The 13647-nt window shown below is 48.0% G+C and overlaps 1 protein-coding gene across 1 annotated transcript in view; it reads right to left on the bottom strand.

The window, feature by feature from the left end:
* Positions 1 to 9401, bottom strand: part of LOC139052480 (uncharacterized) — a 43648-nt gene extending 34247 nt beyond the window's left edge. The window contains exon 1 of the mRNA XM_070529596.1: positions 9287 to 9401. Coding sequence (XP_070385697.1) covers positions 9287 to 9383 — 97 coding nt within the window. The 5' untranslated portion in view covers positions 9384 to 9401. The remainder of the gene's footprint in view (positions 1 to 9286) is intronic.
* Between the last annotated feature and the right edge of the window lie 4246 nt (positions 9402 to 13647).

The raw sequence follows: 13647 nt of genomic DNA, 5'->3' as shown, positions 1-13647 counted from the left end.
GGTGCGTACCTCTAACTCGACGTCGTCTACGATCTTGTCGGACACCTGTGACACGCACTTGGCTTGCACTCTCACATCACCGTCCACAATTTGTTCAACGCCGTACACGTTCGGAAGCAGACGCTCCCCTATCGTGAGGTTGCCGCCACGAAAAAAAGCTGTCGGCGTCGGCAACCTTCTTGAAACCGCACGGCAATCTTTGCATCGCTGTTGCGCCAGCAGGCGATCTGCCGCCGTCGAAAAGGGAGCGCCGTGAGAACGAGCAGCGAAGAAAGGCGCGGACGGCACAACGTAAACAATGCGGAGACTGCGCCACGACGCGACCGCGCTGCTTGGCGTTTCCACATTGGGGCGCTGTTGTCAGGAGGCGCAGTAGCGCCGCCTGGCCAAGGTTATCTCGTCTATATTACCGGCGAGAATTTCGAGTGGTGGGCTCTCGTGAGTGACGTCACGGCCAGGACCCCGCTCGCTTCGGCTCGCTCGGTCGCCGCGCGCGCTCCTTCCCTTCTTGTGGTATGGGCGCATAGGTGTACAGTATAAAGTTAGAGAAGAGAAACTGTACCTTTCACAGAGCAACGGAAATAAAAGTAGCGGTGGCGTTGTGAACGAAAGTATGCGACCGAGAGATGGCTCTGGCAAAATCGGAACTAAAATCATCATCATCATTATTACGTAGTGAGCAATATGGCCGCTACAGTAGCAGCTGGTGGGGTTTGTTGCCCTAATTGATCGCTGGTTTTGGGCGTTTTGCTACCGCTTTCGGAGGGGTATTCGTGTGTACGGTACTCTAAGATGACTACCCATAGCTTTATTATATCGCCAGGTGACCGAGAGTCCTCAATTGGCAAAAAAAAAAACACGTCAGACAAGTAAGCTTACATTGTTTATTCGCAACTTTCACAGATGGTGGCGCAGTCGTGCGGTGGCGGTCGGAAACAAGCGAAATATTATACTCGCCGCAGGTTGCCGCCCGTTCTTGTAGCGTATTGGTGTTATCTACGCTTTTCCTTCACTTTTGATTCATGTTTAAACACGTTCAAAGTTCCCGTGGGATCCTGATGGGCGCTTAACGTGCTCAGAATGAGCAAACATTGAAGTAACCGTATTTGCTGTGAGCCACAATGCAAAAATTATGCGGTAGGTGATGTGAGCCTTCACTCATTCCAAATGACTGTGTCCATCAATCAATCAATCAATCAATCAATCAATCAATCAATCAATCAATCAATCAATCAATCAATCAATCAATCAATCAATCAATCAATCAATCAATCAAATCTTTATTTCCAATAACAGTTCGAGGACCCTTAGGCGAAAAGCGGTGATAACACCACTTGAAAATGCCTAAAGGCCCACGTGCATGACAGCGTGACAGAAATGGATTATTAAGCGGCGGATCCGCAAAGCTGTCACAGAAGCGATGAAGATTTGCAGTGTTCACTTCATGTCGGATTACTTTTTTGGAATACGACAGGTGAGTGACGATTCCGAGCATTTGCAATCGCGAATTTCGCGAAAATCGCGAAACCTCAATAAAGACGCCGGAATAGCACTATATTATGTACAGGGAAAGAAATAATACACAATCTTAACTCAAATGTGTTGTAGGATGATCGATGACTGCGTTTTTGTCACTCGTGCCTTCGCGGCTACGTTGGAGTGCAGACATTCTCCGTAAAGCCTTGTACCTGCTTCAAAATTTCTTGTTCTCGAACGCACCGCTCATGCGTTCGTGCTCTGCAACGCCGGCTTAGCATACCACCATTTTCGAACAGAGATATTAGTTTCTCATTTGTACATAGAAGCAAAGTGACACAGGCCTAAAGGGACCTGGAGCTCGTGCTGGTCATCGTCTGCCAGTTCACTTCGATGCGCGACTGCAACGTGTGCACAGGTCCGCATGACTGCACTCGTAAGGTAGCAAATCATAGTCCAACAAATGTTAAACTACTGTGCAGTGTTCGCGTAGCGAACCCTCAGCTGATTTACGTGTATTTGACAGTTTATTTTATAAATATAACTGGAAGAATGAAGCGAGCACTGCCGCGGACCGGTAAATATCGGCTATGTATCGCTTGATCTGTCTAGGCAAGACGCGGTAGGACTGACGCAGGCTGTAAAACTACTGCAAGACTGTAGCTTGCACAGCATGGATAAAGCTCAATAACTAAATTACAAGGGTGAACGGTTATCGCATTAGCTCGCAAAAGCGGTCAGATATGAGTTTTTGTTTACTACTCGTGTTCAACATCCAGCTTTGCAAACACAGGCAAGGATAACAATACAAGAAATTTTCGCTCAATATACGTTGCTTTCAGGCTGCTTGTCACGCCATCGATGCAAAGAACTTGGGTCGCGCAACCCTAGGAAGATTTTTTTTTTCTCGACACGGCGGCTTATTCGAGTGGTCGAAGTAACAACTCGCAGAAAGCACCACACCGTATAAAAGGTCATGGTGCCCGTTCAAAGCGGTCGAATTAATAGAATAGCAAAGAGAAAGCATGGTCCTTTATAACGCCTTCGCGGTAAAACTGAGACCACAGCTCGTGTAGTTTGGTTGGAACCCGCGAAGTTTGTATGCAAAGGCCTTCAACTGTCACGGACGTCGATGTGCACGCTTTTATGACGGAGGACACAAGATGACCAGCGTTTAGGACGTCCTCGCCTTCAAGCAAGCATAGAATCCTGCGTTCTGCCTGCCGAATGCGAGCGATTACGCAGGCTAACGACAGCGGGCGTGTAAATTGACGAGACATTTTAGCATGACGACGCGAAACAACATGTCACTGAGCACCACGATCGCAGCACTGCACCGACTGCGTTCTCAATCTCTCGGACAGCCATGTTCGATTTGCGATGTCGCCCCCTATAGGCCATGAAAGTTGCGAATTGTCAATCGTGAATGAAGCAGTACACGCCCACAATTTTCGTACAGGTCAGGTGGAGTTATTGCTGTCAGACACTGAGTTTACAACATACAGAAACACAGATAGTGATCTATTGAACGGAACTGAAAGCTAAATTCGAACGAAGTTTTCTCATCGTGTTTGGCGTGCCGCTAAAGCAAGGACAAAAATATTGTACTCGGCTACACTCATACTTGTGTTACATACACTGCTGTTTGACGTGTCTCATACTATACGTATGGTGTCTGCCTTCGTCGATTTCAGCTAGATTAAAAAAAGAACCATGAGAAGTGCTCGGCAAAGATGTATTGTCAGTAAGATAAGCTCGAGCTACAATGTCGCATTGTTTACATAACACATTGGCGATAGGCACGAAGTGCAGAGGGGAAAAAACGGTATGCTAAATTTTAGATCACATATTGTTTGTTATTGATACTTCTACAGCGCATTTAGCGTACAGGTGCAGCAGTAAAGGCGTTGACACAAGTGGAGTACTCGTAGGAAGGCGAGGAACGTTATGGAGATGACAGCGCTTACAAAGACCCCTGCAAATATTGTGTATAATCAAGGGCACTAAATAAACACACATGAATGCCCAATTAATGCTCACTGATCCTTGTAAGACGCAATTGACGGTTTCAGGTTGAAAAAAACATCTCGGTTTGCGTGTTCAAACAATGTAAAAAGGTTACAAGGAGATGAACACTTCAGTTGAGTAACAGAGGGGAGCAAGGGAAGCCTCAGCCTGTAGCCAACGTTTCAACAATCAAACATATTTGTGAGGGCCTTGACGAAAGTGAGTTCCAACGCTGAGGCTTCCCTTGCTCGTCCACTGTTGATTGGCTGAATGTTAAGGCAAATTTCGAGTATATTTCAAAAACTTTTTGTGAACACACTGTCCTCAGGTATGGCGCCTGCTGTTTGAAGGGACAGAAAAATTGATTTTATTGGTTTGTCGTGTTTGAGAAGTGTGGAGTAGGCCAATTGTGTGAAGTTGCCTGTGCTAGCTAGCCATCTCTTACGGGGCGGGGCTAGCATAGTTACTGATTTCATGCAAACTGTACGTGAGCCTTTTGTAGTTAACTAATGAAAAATACAATATCCAGATTTCATTCTAATCCTATCACTTACCATGCTAACAATGTTCCCTTAGATTCCGTCATGTGCTATATATATACTGCTGTGCACATTATAAATAACTTAAATTGGACCTATACAGAATATGTAATTATCAATGCTATTCACCTGCTCGGTTACTTACAGTGCCACTATTCCAAAGCACTGACTACTTTAAAACTACACCTTTACAAGACGGTAATAGGCTCAAACCTTGACTATGCATCTGCCATATGGGATCCCACTCACTTTAGTCTTATTACTTCACTTGAATTGGTACAAAATAACTCTGCTCGTTATGTTCTTTCTAATTATAACCGTACCGCGAGTGTAACCTTAATGAAACTAACCAGCACTTATTCCCCTAGCTAATCGCCGCAGTCGCCATGTTTCGCTAGTTCATATAATTTTCCGTCATACCACACTTCACGACGACTTCATAGCGCGACTTCAAGTACATTTCAAACTACATCGATCGTCGAAGTAACGCAGGGATTGATTCTTGCTACACGAAGCCTTTCAATCTTTCATCCCCCGTACATCGTCGGAATGGAACCACATTCTCTCAAGTATCGGAGCCATCACCGATAACAAACATTTTTGGAAAATATTAGCTAACATTGTATAATCAGGAGAATCATTGTATTACATGAACTCACTACTCTTCTTCGTTTGCTTTACTCTACTGCTTTGTAACCACTCTCCTCTTTAATGGCATATGGCCCTGAGCGTACTTTAAATAAAAATTGAATAATAAAGTGAAGAGAGACTGCCAGAGTTTCAGTGAACATGAAGAACCATTTCCTCAAAATTGCACTGAGAGGTTTTCAAGGCTTTAAAATTCTTTGCTGTTTCATGTAACAAATTAACGCTATAAGAGGGCATGTGACGCTTGGTGGTAATACCCGTTAATCTGATTTGCAAATAGCAGACGGCAAAGTTTGTGCATTACCAAGCAGGAGTTTGCTACATGAAGAGAAAAGAAACGATTGGGACTCAACTTGTTACTTCTCCGATTGTCATAAAACGCCCTTAAAATCAAGTAAGCTTGTATGTCAAATTTGAGCATTCCCGCTCGGCACGATATAAAACTGTAGACTTCTGCTTTCCTGATAGGGCTCACCGCCCTCTATCTGGTACACTTGCAAACATTTCATGGTGAGGCACGTAGTTCAAGAGGACCTGTTGTCATTATGGTAACCATTGAGCTTCTTATGGCTTGGCGTGGGCAGCTTGCAAAGCAATAATCTCTCTGTTGTCCTTCTTCCTGAAAAGATAAATCATGAATTTCTGACAAACATGTAGGCAAAGAATGATGAAACAAACGTTTGTCCAACAAATGAACAAATCACAATTCTAGTTGAAGTGTTCAGAAACATACCTTGTGAGGATTCTGGCTCTGTAGTGACGCATTCACTTTTGACCTATACGTCCAAAGACAAACGAGTCCAAAGGGGTGATCAAATATGAGCAGCAGCTTGGAGGCTGTAGGCACAAGAAGAAGTAGCCGCAATCACTATGCTGGAAGCGTGGGTGAGTTTGTGATTCATCTATGACAAAGAACAGTGCACAAAACGCTCCATGGCAGAAAAAAAAAACACTCACACAACACTGTTTTGAGTGTGCATTTCTTTCAATGGTTGGCTTGTGTGGGCTGTGCTTAGTGAAGCCTTGATAAAATTTTTTGCGAGCTACTAGGTAATAAACAGGGTAATCTTATTATGTATCAAATGATATTAATCAAACTGTGTCACCCGAAGTACACTTGCACTAATCTGCTGTGAATTTATCGCAGTGTATCAATCATGCAGACACAGCCAAAACTACCTATTTTTTATACTGTACTTCGTGTTAGTAATTTTAGATACCAGGCAGCATAGCAAGAGCCTTGCTGAATTGCCTTTACACAGCAATAACTTTATTATGATTTCGCACTTTGAAAAAAAAATGACTATAGGAATCAGTTTTATCCGCCTCGCACGGGAACAAATTGAAAGTTGAAAATGCGAAGCGGTGTTTTTTTACTCACCGGTGCACGCATTCAGGGGCTGCAATGTTAATCCACTTTCTTGGGTTGTTTCCAGACAGACTGTGCTCGGTTCCTGCGGCTAGTTTTCACGCTAGCTAGCACATTTTTTTTCAACCAACCCGTCATGCCAGACGCGGCAGATAACTGAGATCACTGACGATCACTGACCATTACGCCAGTGAAACGCCGCAGCTGATAAAATTTACCGTCTTTAAACACGTTCACCTAGTAGCGGCTGTCGAATGTCAGACGCATAAACTGGCTGAGATATTATGGTCATCTAATTAGAACGAACCTGCGTGATGCTGCACAAAAGAAACGACCACCCCGTTCGCAAACATAACGCCGTACAATTTGAATCGATAAACGGCACGGACTGCAATCGATTCTAGTGGGCTGCTGCTTATCACACGTCAATGAGGTATCAATACATTTATTCAAGTAATAAAGCACAGGCTTTAATAACGTAAGTTTAATAAAAACAATTGACTTTTTATATTGCAGAAAGTTACGCGTTAAGTGTGTTTGACGGTTATTATATGTATATTTATACATCAAATATTTAGCCGCGTTGAGCACCCCTAGCAGAAAAAATACAGATTAAACTATGCGACCAAATCACAGTATAGCTCCACTTGCGCGCTTATGCTGGAACGCGCCGCGCTGAGTTCGCCCTCTGTGGCGATCGCTGGAACTTGAGAGTGTGCGGGGTCTGGTATGAGTGACTCGAGCGGTACTTATTGAAGCATATGTCGGCTTCTTTCTGTGGCCACGCCTGAACCACAGTTCCTTCTTCAAAAGCGCGTGAGTCGAGAAAATTTGCGGCTTGGATATCGCAAGCTATGTGCTGTTGAAGGGGTCTACTGGTTTTGCAATGCATATGTGCGCCGTGTCTGTGCATAAATTTTGTGTGAAAAAAATGACTGCAAATCCAACACGCGAACCTGTGTTCCTTTAGTGCTTAGCTATGAGAGACATTGCATTTTACGTGGAAAAAAATTATGGTATTTAGTGTTAACATGTTATCCATCTTAGAAAGACACTACCCAGCAAAACTGTCATCCTGATTCTTCTTACTCTGGTAAGTTGTCCTAGTCAAATATGGCCACTTTATAGTGCGTAAAAGAAGACTTAGGCGCGAATTTCGTACGAAAATGCTTTGCTGTCACTTTCAGCGCTTTCTGAAATAGGCCTCCATAAAACGAATTGCTCATGGCTGCTAACGCGACGGTGCCTCATGTAGAGTGCCTGCATAGTTAATTCACAATTGCCATAATAGTAATCACCTGAAAGAAAGGTTTCGTGGTTAAGATCGAGAACCAATTAATTGCAAGCGATTAAATCTTTTATGGGGCCTTCAGTAGCCTTTATCGGCAGTATGGCACACCACTCACGCAACGGTAGCAACCGACTGTCTTTATGGCGAGGCACGCATTGTTTGCGAAGCCCATCAGTTCACTACGACTTCGGATTGAAAACATGAAGCAGTTTTTTACAGCGCCAATTGCAATGCCTAATGTATACTCGAGGTACTACAGCGCAGCTTAGAGTGCCTAGAAAATGAAAATTCAAGCACCTTCTGCCTCAACATGTCTCGATCCAGCACTGTCTAATTATACAAACGGAGAACTATTCACTTCGTCCGTACATGAAAGAGAACCTCGCAAACCTTCATAAGGAAGACGCCCCAAGCATTACATATTTCACTCGATTGTATACTCTCCACTGAATAATTACGATATCTTCAATGTGTGCCATACTACTAATGCTTGACGCTTCGGCTTCTTCCTGGCCGCCGCCATACGTTACAAAAGGCATATTTCACTAAAACATTTGGGCTGAGCAGCCTATGTCAGCGCGCCAAACGGATTCGTCATGCATATTCATCAAGCGACAAGCACCAGCAAATTGCTCAAGTCAGTTGAACGTGCAGCACGGAAAAGGAAATATATACTGGTACATTTCTTTTCGTATTCTACAAAGGGCTGAAAGCCTCAGTTAGCTTTACTTCAAATCATCTCTACTTAAACACGTGAAGAAGCGCCTAATTTTGAGAAGCAGTTAAAGAAGCAAGTGCTGCTGGTAGAATCTAAACTGCTGCTTCAGTTAACGCTTTGTTTTACCGCCGAGCGTTTCTGTGAAGAAATGCGAAAATTCGATATTATACCATCAACGTATACTCGGTCGTGCGCAAACCTGTTACAGCGGATTAAAATCAAGGTAACTGTTGCATAAGTCGTATATAGCCAGCGTTTGTAACATACTTGTTGCACCGCTGGAGGTATGGTACCCTAACTGGATTCTTATATGCTACGTTTTTGCGGTTGTCGATCCGCGCATGAAAAACCCGCAATGGGCTGGTCTCGCTCCTTGGGCTGGCACTGTAGCGTTGCCTTTGAGAACTGTATTGTCATCTAATAAGCTTTTTAAATAAATTTTCGCGAACGGAGACATCTTGAAAAGATATTCTAGACAACCGCCATAAGTATACAAGCCGAGAAAACGAGGGCCAACAAACGAAAACACTGCAGAAGGGGCCCAGACACCTGCCGAACTGCAGCAGACGACAGGCGCGAGTCCTTGCCCTAGCGTCACGCGAGCGGCGCTCGCAGCGCCCCTGTATATTTCGTTCTCGGGGCTATGTCTGACGCGAGCCGCAGCCGACGTAGCTGGCGTCCGTCGGCGTTCCCTCGCTACAGCCAGCGCGAGATACGACATGCATTCCGCGCCGGCCTCCTCAACCAGAGTGCACCGAGTCCGCGTGTCACCGCTGGTGGCGGCGCTTTCCCCTGCACGTTGCAACGAGCTCGCCGTTTATTTAAAAAATCATGAAATTCCTAGATTTGTATAAAATGCGCATGCGTCTAGGCAGCGACGCGCGACGCACGCGGAGGTCTATGAATTGGCCTTTAATAGACAGTTTTAGTACTGCGTCATGACGATACGTAGGCAGCAAGTAAGTCCTTGCGGAACGTCAGAGCGCGTGTCACGTCACGGCATTTAGTACTGGGAAATGCCTACGTATGTACGTAAGCGGGCGAGCGTTTTTAGACTGCGGGTGCGTCGGAGAGCGTTGGCCGTGTCCGCCAGTGCGTCGAACCACCGGTCGAACTATATCTCGCCAACGTGCGCGTTCAGGCTACGTCGAACTATTATTTAGGTTTGTAAAAGTCTCTACATTTAATACGGATGCAATGCACGAATCGTATCGAGAAAAATAAAACCGAGTACTCACTTTCTGAGACTGGCAGGGTCATTTGCGACGAACTGCGCCAACAGGAGGTCGAGATTTTTGTGCAAACTGAACACTTTCTCAAAAACAGAGTTAACATTTTTGCTACGCATTTCTGCCGTGCAGGATCCGGGGATGGCTTCTTCGCGTTCACTTCACGCAGCAAAGGCAGATCGTAGCGTTTGACGCAGCCATTTTGCGAAACTCTTGTCTCGCGCTCTCCCGAAGAAGCGAGAACCACAAGAGCAGCACGCAAGGCTCCCCACGTACACACGCAAGATACGGATGCGTGCGTAAGCCGCGCCTGCGTACGCATCATGTACCGTTCGTGTTGCGTTCGGCACATGCGCACTTTGCAGAACGTAGCAATCTCACGTACGCAGCGCCGTTGCGTACGCAACGTACGTAGTACTAAAACTGTCTAATAACAGGTAAACTTTACTAGCGCGCCTTTCTGCATGCTTCAAGCGCCGCACTGCATTGCAATAGCGTAGTCAAGGCCCCTTTAACGCGATAGCGTTGAGGGCTCCATGTCGCAGAAAATCCTGCGTCGGTGTCCCCCGACGTCGTCGGTGTCCAGTGTTGGACGTCGCTACAGCAAAAGGAATTCTGAACCAAATTCCGAACCACGCATACCCAGCCGCTCTTCTACTACCAAAGTTGCTCATACGTTGTCTTTCATTCTTTACAAAGTTATTCCTCGGAATTTTGAGTACAGTAGCTCACAAACTAACGTAATGAAAAAAACACTAACAGCGCATATCTTTTATGTTAGCTCCTCTCAGACTGAAATGTTAAAAGTGCGAAACAATAACAGGAGATCAACCCACGCAAGAAGCAGCGTTTCTACCAGAAAGCTTGCCTACGTGCATAGGATCCCCGCCAGCGTTTCCCGGTAAAAGTTACGGTAACGTAAGCTGCAATTGCCGGGAAGCATGAAAAGCAGTCCGGGGCCTTTGAATGCTCTCCCGTTCCACTCTTAAAGCCGAAGCTTAAGTGTCATCCAAATTTTTTATAGTGAACGCTGAAAAAGAGGTATTTATTGTTAATGATAGAGGACAATGGAGTTGTATTGTAATTCGTTGCGGCGCCCATATAAAATTGATTAGGCATTTAATTTTTATTTAATGAACCAAACTGTGTCTCGTTTTGAATAAAAAACGCTATTTTTCTTTCCCAATGTCTGTACCCTTCTCGCATGGTCGCGCTTCCGTCGCTGCTCCCATAACATGGAGGAAGAAAAATGATAAGAGGGAGCATACCGCAACGTGATTGAAGCCGACCTTGTGGCTCAACATGTGATCGCATGTCAAAGTGACTGGTTGGTTTTAGTGTCCCTGCTCTGCAGGCAGAGCCACGGCAGGGCAGGTGAACAATGGTCCGCCGAATAAAAACTACAGGCATAGCTACTGGGTACCAAACACTCAGAAAATCTCGATTTGCTCGGTGATATTCACTCGAGAGGTCACGTTTTGGGCCACCACTGTAGCTTCACGGAGCGTTCGTTTGCCATGGCTGGTTGCGTGACTTAATGCTCCCTCCTATATTTTTCCTTCCTCCATGTGCCATAACCACCCTTCATGATGTCGGTGACAATTTGTTCTGAACCGCTTTTCGCATGAACCTATGCGACCTATTTGGATCGACCTTAGGCAGCATGCGAATGGGCCCTCGTGCTTCGGGAGGGTGCGGTTTCATGGGTGCGCTGCGCGCTGGATAGTGCGCAAGTATGCCACAAAGGCATCATCTAATGATGCCCTGTTTTTGAAGACGGTATCTATTTCCAGTTTCTGGGCAAGAAGAACAGGAACTTTCACTCCCGCCTAATTTGCATGCATTTATCGCGGACGTTCGCACGCCCCCTACCGCCTGCGTGATTGCATCGCCCCCTTAAGGTACGGACACACTGGCGTCAAAACGCGTGCGGCACGCCGCCGGCGGCGCGCCGCGTGCCGCGAAACCTGCCGCGGAAGCGGTTTGGTCTGCCGCGCTGAGGATGGGTCGAGGAGCCATTTTCGGCGGCTTGCCGCGTGCCGCGAACCAATGAGAGACGTCCGGGCTTTCTCCTAAGCGCCACCTCTTGGCTACTGCCGAAGTTAACTTCCAGCGGCGGCGGCGGAACCACGATCGACGACCGAGCGCTCCGAGCCAGCCGCGACAAGCAGCGCTAGTGCTTCGTCTGCGCGCCTTTTGCGCGCGCCGCCGTCGCAACAGCAGAGAACACACAATGACCAAAACGCTCATCGTCGTCAGAACATCGTCGTCTGCATCTGCCATTGCAGGAATCAACGAGATCAGCGCCGTATCTGCTAACCGAGCAAGGAAAAAGCGCGCGACAACCGCGATATCGCGCCTATGCTCGAGCAGTTCGAGACAAGGCGAGATCAGCGCTGTGACGCGACTCCGCGGCGGCCGCCACGCGCACAACCGATGTGGCCACTCTGCCGCGCGGCGATCTTGCCACCGGCGGCGTGCCGCGAGTGTCTTGCCGCCAGTGTGTCCGTACTTTTAATCGTCGTCCAACGGCGTGGCATCATTCCACTCGAGCTGTCAGGCGGTGCTGGGTCTTCTTCGCTTTCGTAGCCGCCATGGCGTGGGATCCCGTGAAGCATGACTACTCAAGACTTCCAGACGAAGTCTGGCTCCAGATACTCGTCCACCTCGATGCCCGGTCCCTCTTGGCGATGGCAGTGAGTAGCCGGCGGTTCAAACACATCGTGCACGACAGCGTTGTTTCCCACAAAGTGCGCTGTAGCCCAAACGTGGGAATCGAAACAATGCGTGCCTTCTTCACTCGCACGCGAGTGCCATTCGTCAAACAGCTGCTACTCGACAACTGCTTCATGATTCCCCCTCACTGCCTAATGGACTACGCCTTCATGTGCACCAACTTGACGTACCTGTCCTGCGTCGGCTGCCGAGTGAACCCTGCAGACATACTGAGGCTGCTTATCACACCGGAGAGCTCACTGCGGCGGATCAGATGGTCGCTGTGCGGACCGAACGTGTACTCTGACGTACTTAAGAACATTGGAGATACCATCGTGCACGCGAGCGAGGCATTTGCCCAGAGCGTGCGCTACATGTACGTGGAAGTCTCGAACGTGGACATGGATGGAGAGATTCTCTATCATATACTGCACCGCTGCAGCTCAGCACTGCAAGACGTGCATATTCACATCACAAGCTGTGACCAATACGGGGCCATTGACCTATGTGCTTTCTTAGTTCTAGACCTTGCCGAATACTTTCGCACGTTCACCTACTCGCAAGAGGAAACCATGAGCCGCCAGATCGGTTGTCCGTACATGCGATACTTCGGCAGGAACGAACCTTACGTTGACTTGAAGATCGCGGTGTCTCTTCTCGGCAACACGGCATTTTACACACAGCCCAACCAAGTGATAAACTGCAAGTTCTTGTCTGACGTTGTGCAGGAGCCGGCAGCCATCTGGGGTTTCAGACAGCTTGTTCTCGCCATCAAAGACCCAAACGACAGCAGCGCAGAGCAGCTCGTCATCGCGTCGCGACAGCCTTGTTGGTCGGTGCTGCGCTCGCTGACATTGACCCTGGTGCCGCGGGGCCGCCATTGCCGGCTGCCCGTCCTGGGCGCCAATTTCGTCAACCCACTGTGTAGCCTGCTCCTTTCCTGTCGTGCTGTCACCGAACTTAACCTGACCACCTTCCATTTTTCGACCGACTTCAAGTGCTGCGAAATCTTGGCGACGTTCCTGCCCATGCTCCAGGCCCTGGCTATCGCACCGTGCGGCATCAACTACGAGGGTTCCGTGGACCAGCTCGCCGCCGGTTGTGCCCGCCTCGAAGAGCTTGACGTGCGCGTGTCCCGAGATGGCGCCAGCGGTTTCTGCAGAGCGTGCGGGCTGCCTCTGCACATAAGTGAACGCAGCATGGCCGCGCTTCAACAGCGCAGCCAGTTGAAGCGCCTCAGCCTCTGCGACATCCAGCATATGTCCTCGCTGGACTTCCTCAGAGCGTGCCGGCTCATCGAACTTCGCATTTCCACCCTCTCCTGGAGCGACGAGAAGAGCTACCGAGGCATCGGAGCCCTGCTGTGCGCCAGTCCCAACCTTCACTCCTTCGCCTACGAGTATAACAGATTGGACTTTCAGTGCGATGAATTCCGTCGCGAAATTGTGCTCGCCAAGCACCTTCGCATCTTGTCGCTGTACTCCGAGCAGCGCACCGGTGCTCCCGTGATCGGGGAGCTCCTCGAGGAGCTCACGTCGAACATGCCTTGCCTCGAAGCCCTGCACCTTCACTACACTACCGTGACCGGAGCTCAGGTGCCGCTGACCTGGATCGTCAACGAGCGCGGCCTGGGGCTCAACACGCGCGGCGTCACG

This window comes from Dermacentor albipictus, unplaced genomic scaffold (assembly GCF_038994185.2).
Source record: "Dermacentor albipictus isolate Rhodes 1998 colony unplaced genomic scaffold, USDA_Dalb.pri_finalv2 scaffold_24, whole genome shotgun sequence".
NCBI lineage: Eukaryota > Metazoa > Arthropoda > Arachnida > Ixodida > Ixodidae > Dermacentor > Dermacentor albipictus.
The sequence above is the reverse complement of the archived record's forward strand: the minus strand, read 5'-3'. Positions and strand labels throughout refer to the sequence as shown.